Source organism: Macadamia integrifolia, chromosome 9, assembly GCF_013358625.1.
Source record: "Macadamia integrifolia cultivar HAES 741 chromosome 9, SCU_Mint_v3, whole genome shotgun sequence".
NCBI lineage: Eukaryota > Viridiplantae > Streptophyta > Magnoliopsida > Proteales > Proteaceae > Macadamia > Macadamia integrifolia.
In genome coordinates, this window is record NC_056565.1 from 13,477,674 (window position 1) to 13,486,121 (window position 8,448).

Genomic DNA, 8,448 nt, shown 5'->3' on the forward strand with positions numbered 1-8,448 from the left:
AAAAAAAAAAAAAAAGAATAAAAAATGAAGAGTTTTTTTTCTTAGACCTGATGAATCTTCATTAATGGCCATATTGCAATAGGATAGGGTGTATAGGTAACAATAGTTAAGGTATCACTCAGATAGTCCGCTTAGAATATGGAACTACGAGAGAGGAATCAGCCCGATCAGGAGTAGCATGTTGGCAAAAATAGGCTTCAATGTAGGACAAATATGCAACCTCTCCCTTAAACTTAGGGCAGTACCCTATTGCATTGGTGGCCACCACCATGCCAAGAGGCGCTTTCCTTTGTTCTGAATTTAAAAATTTTAAATCTTTGCAATAAAAAATAAATATATTTGTAGTGATAAATGATAGCATTTCCCTTGGCTTTGCAACTTTATTGGATTTTGATGGTCTTTGTTCATGCTCAGTAGGGGTATCAATTCCAACCCCACATTGGTAGGCCTGACCTAGACCGGCCTGATTAATAAACATGTCGGGCTTTATAACAGGTAGTATACGGTGCAGCCACCTAGCCCAACCGGCCCGACACATTTACAAGTCTGATTTGAACTGACTCCTTTAAGCCCGACCTAGCTTGATCCCTTTAATACTACTTGTATTTTTTTTAAATTTTTTTAATACTATTTGTATTTAGTGCTAAGGCTATGTGATAAATACAATTGAGATGGTGGTAAATGCTATATGAACATTCATATTTTTTATGCATAGTTTAATTGATTTGAATTTACTAAACTTGGATTTTGTAGATAGCTTAATTGATTTGAGTTTCGTGGGTTAAAGATCAAATACCTTAGTAATTTAGTTACTTTGCCCATCTTTGCCTCATTTTATTAGTATTCCTCTTCAAGCACATTTACGAGACCAATTTTAAAGAGGAAGCATTTGAAGCCCGTTTAAAGTTAAATAGGTTTATAGCCCGGTTAAGGCCCATTTATGGTAGCTTGATTAAAGCCCAAGGCCGACCGGCCCAATTATTAACTGTACCATGCTCGTGCTAGCTAAGCCTGTTTAACGAAATAGACATTCATGGTGCAGCCCCAGAAATTGGTCTAACCCAACTAGGCCCGACCGCTTGACACCCCTAATGCTTAGCTAGTTGGCTAGGCCTCCTTAATTTTAATCATAGATTTGAGCTTGAAGCCCATGAGAAAAACTCAGGCCCAAAGCTCAAACGAAAATTAAGTCAAGCCCATGAGAAAAACTCACAGGCTCAAAGCAGCAAGGAATTATGAAGTCAAGTCAAGTCAAGTCAAGTCGATGCTGTTTCCATCAAAACATGAGTGCCACGTTGGACGGTTGAAGCATGTGGGAGGTAGGACGGAGATGTCACCAACAGATGGGGCTCTTCTCCTTTTTCTCTTGTGCGAAAGTCAAAAGTCAATTTTCCATTTGTTTAAAATAAAAAAAATAAAAAAATAAAAAATAAATAAAAAAGAGAAAAAAGAGAAAAAAGAAAAAGAGAGAGAGAGAAAGAGAAAACTTCCCAATTATTGAATGTGTAAACACGCTTTGATCGACGGGGATAAAAAAATAGTTAAACACCCAAATCTTTGATGAAAAAAGTTTGAAGATACGAGCGAGATATGGTCATCATGTGTGCCTTGAAATATTGATGTAGGTATGTGCATGGGTTGTATATTCATCATTTCATAACATGGAAAAACTCAATCCCATAAATCGACTTACAAAGTGAGACCATATTAATCCACATCAATTCTCATAGGAAATCAATGTGAGATCAACCCCCATAAATTGATATGGGATCATAACATGGTACTCTATCATCATATGAAACACTTGCCTATAATATAATAAGACTATTAAACTGAATATGGAAATTACTAAAATTCTTACATTCCATTAGTTGATCATATCTTAATATTGTAATAAATAAATAAAAGATCACAGTACTACCACGTATGAAGAGTAGAAGAAAGTAAATGATACCATAATATTAATAAACCCTGAGTAGAACTGGATCGATCACATGAGACAGCAGTTATAAGTTGGGAAAGGTTCATAAATTGGTTCGTAAATGATACCATATCTTACGAACTGTGAAGGATAATAATATTGAAAACCTAATTGAGGTGAATTGGGTTCCCCCTCAGGTGGCGGTGGCGGTGGCGGTGGCGGCGGCGGCGGCGGCGGCTTTACTTCATCGACGCTTATGATGTAGGTGTGTCCAACCCTTCTCCGTAAACAATTGACCAAGCGAACGGAATCCACCCCATCCCCGATCACCACCACCTGGTCTTTATCTTCTCCTTCTAGCTTCATCTGTTCCACTCCTTCTGAGGAAGCAGCAATCTCACAAGCCTTGGTCCTGCACTTCTTGCACTTCATCTGCACCTTCATCACTATCTTTTGCTGCTTAAAAAAGAAAAAAAAGAAGCTAATTCAGACACACTTGATCAATATAATGTATATTATTAAAAGGGTAATGGGAGACATTTCTTATTACCTTCATATTCTAAACGGTAGAGAGAGAGAGAGAGAGAGAGAGAGAGAGAGAGAGAGAGAGAGAGAGAGAGAGAAGGGAGAAGGCTTTTCTTCCTTAAATACTAATGCATGAGGGAAACGAAATGAATAGTTGTTAGGGTATTTCGGCGACTTAAACGTAGGGGAAGGGTTTTCAATGAGTGAATGACTTTGAGAATTAGATCTTAGATGGGTGGAAGCGAAGCTCTTTACTTCTGGAACCTGTCACTATCACTTGTGGGCTTCGGCGGTTTGAACGATGAAAGTGTTAAATTACGAGGAAATTAGGAGAAGGAAGGAATTTTAGGAAAGCAGAAGAAACGAGGGAGTGTTTCTGATGCCCTTTTTGTTCTATAAGAATACAAAAATAGCATAAACGCGTTTGGCAATGTCTGTTCATTTTTGTATTTCAAATTTCAGTCGAGTTGAAAGCAAACCGGACACTTGAGATTGGAAACAGACAGCCGAAAAAATGTGTTTATATGGTAAATGAAGCTACAAAAAGGGGTTAGGAAAGTATTCCCATCAAAAGGGTGTCAACAAAAAAAAAAAAAAATAATAAAAAATAAAAAATCGACAGTTGGTTACCAAACAATTTTTTTATAAATACTTTTGAAGAATATAAATAGTTTAAAATTGTTTCACAGACAGAATCAATATAACGATTTAACGGAACAGAAATTTTGCCAAAGGTGCGTACGCCTTGGGAAGACTGTAACCCGTGGTTGTGGAAACTGGAGAGTGGACATTATGGAGTTTTGACTTTTTTTTTCTTTAGAAATTTGAACTTTGACCTAGAAACACAAACGGTAATTGTAACGAAGATGATATATTTGGAGATGAGATCATCATCGGTCATCATATGAATAGGCAAAATGATTCCTATGCTGACATTAGAATTGTGATTTCTTCTCCTATTTTCTCATACAATGAGAAGTGAGGTTTACTCACGGTGAAGAGATTCCCTATCTTAACATTTTTTCGAATCAGGCTTCCATTAGGATACTAACAACTTTGTATGATAGAAGGCCAATATACTTGACCATTAACTTCCTTTACTTTGAATGAAACAAACTTTCTACTAACTTCTACATCAATAGTTACCCCTTATTCATAATATGGCAATAATTAAATTACTTTTTTTCAATTAATTTTAGAGCTAAGTTTGACACTAAATCCGAAAAAGTAGGTGGACAATGCAACTTATGTGTCCTTAATTTACCATGAGGCATACCATGTGGACTATAGTTGAACTAGAAGAGGAGACCATTTATTGGTTGGGTGTAAAATGTTTAACCCTAATTCACGTTGTACGACCATATTGTTTTGCACATTTTTCTCCTTCTTATATTTCTTGTATTTTAAAGAGTTAAAAGTGTTAAAAAAATTGTGTTTTTCAATGTTATGCTTTGTTGCATTTTCGTTTAAGATTTTTTTAAACATAACCACAGGAGAGAAGACCAACTTTTCACTAGTCATTGGCCCACTTGACCTACTAAGTGGCACACATATATAGATGATCGTATTGCACGGGAATTGTACATGCTTCACTAATTTATAGTTATTAGGTACTTTATATACTTTCAGGACCCATATTTTTATCTTTCTTAATTATAATCTAAATGCATTTAGTTCTCCTCTACAAAATAACCTAAGATCATTAAGTGATCCCTCCCAAAATTAAAAGAGAAAAAAAGTCTATACTTGTATTCTTAATAGTTGTAAATTTTTTTTCAGTGGCCATTTTAGATTGGTTCCATAATGATTTTTTTCCTTATTATATATAAATAAATAAATATTTCTTTACATTAATAACATGATACAACATTAATATACAAACATTCATTATACAAATTTAATGGGTTAAAAAGAAACCCCTGTAAATGGGATAGAAAATAGGTACATTGATACTTGGAGAAAGGTTTCCTCCACCAGATTGAAATGTTCACTACTCCATCTCAGGGTTCATAAACCCTAGAAGGTTTTAGTATATTTATCAAAATACCCTTCCACTATGCCACCAAGAGGCACTAGGCCCATGAACAAATAAAGACAAAATAATAGGAATAAATCATCACTTTAGGCAAGCAAGCTTGGAACTTGAAGCATGATAATTCACTTATGTCCAGCTTTCTTAAAGTTTGCTTCTTGAAAAATGTCTTTCCCAAGAAAGTCATCAGACCCTCGTCTATCTGGCCAGGTATTAAAAAATTATGGTCTCTCATCTCTAGCGAAGAAAGATGGGTCATTGGCAATGGAAAAAAAATCCACCTATGGAATGATAAATGGCTTGGTGATTCTTCCATTATAGAGGCTTGTGATGCAGACCTCTCTCCTCTAAAAAACTCCTTGTCGACAGTCTCAGATAATATATTAAATTGCACTTGGAATATCCCTAAGATTCTCTCTGATGCTCTTGGGGATATATTCTCTGCGACCAAGACAACCAGACTCCCTCAGTTCGATAGGGAAGACCAATGTTTTTGGACTGGACTACATCTGGGATCTTCTCCACCTTCTCTGCCTGGAATGAAATAAGAAGACGGAATCCTAAGGTTCCATGGTTTACCCTTGTTTGGAACTCGTCCCTGCACCCACGTCAATCTGTTTTTGGCTGGCGTCTGATGCACAGGAAAATTCCCACAGATGATATTATCTCTCAGAAAGGTATTCCCCTAGTCTCAAAATGTAGTCTTTATGGCTTGGATGCAGAATCTTTTAGCCACATTTTCATAAGCTACACTTTCTCTGTTGATATTTGGTCACGATTCATAGAGTGTTTTGGAGTCTCGTGGCCTTACCCAAAATTATTTATTGCATTTGTCGCAATGGTGGATAGGAAAAAGAAGAATCTTGTCAGCCAAAGATCCTTGGACCATGGGTTTCATGGTAATAGCTGACAACATCTGGAGAGAAAGGAATGCAAGACACCATGATGGAGTTTTTCTCTCGATCTTCCATGTTTTTGAAAGAATCATGCAGGATGTGCAAGCTTGAAACTTAGGAATTCAGGGAGGTATCAGATTTGTTAATGATCTCCTTTGTTGCCATCGTCTTGGGATAACACCTATTCCAAATAATCCTCCATCGATGCTTGAAGTTTTCTGGTGCACTCCTCCCAGGGGTTGGTTTAAGTTAAATGTTAACGGCTCCTCCCTGGGCGAGCAGGAGCAGGGGGAATTCTAAGAGATCAAAGAGGCGACGTAGTTGGTTCTTTCAAGTGCTTCTTAGGCGTCCAGTCAAATTACTTTGCGGAATTCAAAGCTTTGTCAAAAGGTATCCTCCTTGCCAAGCAATTGAATGCGACTTGGTTGTGGATTGAATCAGATTCTTCTGCGGCTATTTTGGCTTTTCAGATTCACTCTATTCCATGGTATATCTGTGAGGATTGGATCTCATGTCTTAGCTTCCTTGAATCCATTAGCTGGAAAATAACCCATTGTTTTCGTGAAGCAAATGTGGTGGTTGATAACCTAGCTAGGGATGCGGCTAAGTCTGGAAATTCAAGCTGTCCTGCTTCTTTCCTAGCTCACATTAGCTCTGAAATTGGTTTTGATGCAAATTCTCTTCCCAAATTCTGCTTTATGTAATTTTGTGCTTTTTCTTCCCTTGCTGATGGCCATGCCGAAGGTGGGGGATTTAATTTCTTAGTCCTTGTAATTTCATCTTCTTTTTTTAATAAATTTTTTGAATTTTTAGAGAAAAAAAAAAATCATCACTTTACAGATGGCTGAAAAATTAAAATTGGATCATCCCAAAAAACATCAGTTTTTCCAATCAATTGAATGAAGAAAATAAAGGGCAAACCTAATACAATGACTTTTAATCTTACATTAAGTAAAAGACTGAATTGTACTAATGAAGCTCCTCCTTCCTTTTTTTTTTTTTTTCCTCTAGAGAGACCAACTAAAGAGATTATTAGGCTTTGCATTCAATGTACATTGAAGGAACCTAGAAGCAATTTCTTGTTTTTAAGTTTATTTTCCTTGTTCTTGGACGACATAGAGTTGTAACTACTTGTATCGGCTCCTTTATTTTAGGAATAGAAGCATGAAACTGAGGTGGCATACTAACCGCTGCCCGGTTTGCGACCAAGTAGCTACAAGCCTGCAACCCCTATTGACAACCAATGAATAGAATCTAGAAGGGTGTTTTTAAAATAATAAAAACCTAAGAGTGTATTGTGAACCCAAAGAAAAAAGGTGAATTATTTCATTTCATTTGCAGCCATCAACCAAATTTTTTCCGCATACCTTTCAATGTTTAGGTGGCTTGAATGAGATAAAATAGAACTCTTCATAGCCAACAGGCCCAACACCTCACCTAATTTTTCTCCTTAGGATTTGGCCTCCCTTCTAGAATAAGATTGGAAATTAATCCTCTACAAAGGACTTTTATTTTGGTCTAAGTTCAACCAAGAAAACACCACCCTTCTGGGGATCAGTTCAAACCATTCTAGGGTTCAAACATGAGAGTGGATTTCAGTGCCAACTAAAGAGTTGTGTTTGCGCTGTAATATTTGACTTCGATGTTTAAAGTCTTAGTTGACTTGTAGAAGGTTCTAGTCTCTTACGGTTCATTAATACTATAGGATTTTAGTATGTTCACAAAAACCCTCCAGATACCTCTAGTGCCCATTTGAACTGCCGTGATGAATGAATTCTCATTCACCATGGTCTTAGAAAAACTCGATCCATAGTATAATATATCATCAGGAGAGCCTTAAATTTAACAATTTCGTTCCCAAGGTTGAGGTTATGACGATCAATATATATACTTTGGTGGAGAATTGTCCTTTAGATATGATATGATCCACTCTGCTAGAAAAGGCAAAGCAAAAGGCAAAAACACGGTTGTGGAAATAGAATCTGAAATCGAACTCAGGCGATGCCCGCGAGTCAGCCGGAGGAACTGGTGGAGTTGAAGTAGAGATTGGTCTCACAGGTGCTAGCGTTCCACCTATCGTCGAAGGGATGGGCCTTGGTGGCTACATTGCTCAGGAATGGGCTCTCAACGCCCTTCAGGGTGGCAGACTGACTTTAGATGGAGTAGCAGTGGTGAACTGGTGGACGATTTTCTGAAGCTCCCTAGAGTTTTCTGTTGGAAGAGGAAATGGAAGACGGTGCATGCCATAGGGTTTTTGGTATGTTATGTACCATATGAAAATGTCACAACAACTTAACAAAGTCATAAACATAAAAAAGAGTTTTGGGTCATGGCTTGAGATTTCCATTTAGGCCCATTTCTTGTCTCGCAAATCTTAAATTTTGGAAGCCCATGTACTTGTCCCAGGCATAGCCCACTTCCACCTAAAACTTTTTTTTTTTTTTTTTAAGGCTCAATCTAATGAGGTTCCATAGGCCACTAGGTGGGCATTCATGGGGGCGGCCCGAGGTGGGGGGTGTTGGTTCAAGGGCCACACGACAAAAGAGCATTCGTTTTTCTTTTTATTTATATTTCAATTTTGAGACTAGTTTTTATCTTCTTTCTTAGAACTCATCTTGTACCTTTTTTAGCTCTCCAATCATGTATGTACTTTCAAAGTTCATCCATTTTAATATATATTCATGCCAATAGGTTACTATAAAAATTTCTTGACAAATTAATCATGTGTCATTATAGTAGTAGGTCACAATATATATAGTTTATTTTATATCCGTTTTATCTTCACTATCATTTAGTTCTTTAATAATGTAAACTATTATTTTCAAGCAGCCTCTTATGATTGTCATTACCCGATTCTATTCAAGCACCTTTTTCTATACAAATAATCAGAGCTATAGATGTTATAAAATACCATATATGATCTTATGTTCCATGTTCGATGTCATCTCTTAGGCCACTTTTTTCTTGCTTGTTCTTCATATAATTTTTATTTTTATTTTTATTTTTATTTTTTTAAATCACAATTAGCATGTGAACATAGTAGGTTGTTTCAAAATTTTCCACGTTCAAGGTGT

At 36.7% G+C, this 8,448-nt stretch overlaps 2 protein-coding genes across 2 annotated transcripts; one reads left to right on the forward strand and one right to left on the reverse strand.

The window, feature by feature from the left end:
• Positions 1-1,811: 1,811 nt before the first annotated feature.
• Positions 1,812-2,683, reverse strand: LOC122088152 (heavy metal-associated isoprenylated plant protein 47-like). The gene is made up of 2 exons (XM_042657315.1): positions 2,472-2,683; positions 1,812-2,377 (listed from the first exon to the last, which is right to left on the reverse strand). Exons 1-2 carry the CDS (start codon positions 2,475-2,477, stop codon positions 1,991-1,993), a joined length of 393 nt encoding a protein of 130 aa, XP_042513249.1. The 5' UTR covers positions 2,478-2,683; the 3' UTR covers positions 1,812-1,990.
• Positions 2,684-5,316: 2,633 nt separating this feature from the next.
• On the forward strand, positions 5,317-6,078 carry LOC122089535. The gene is made up of 2 exons (XM_042659278.1): positions 5,317-5,377; positions 5,657-6,078. The coding sequence occupies exons 1-2, from the start codon at positions 5,317-5,319 to the stop codon at positions 6,076-6,078; spliced, it is 483 nt and encodes a 160-aa protein (XP_042515212.1).
• Positions 6,079-8,448: the final 2,370 nt, after the last annotated feature.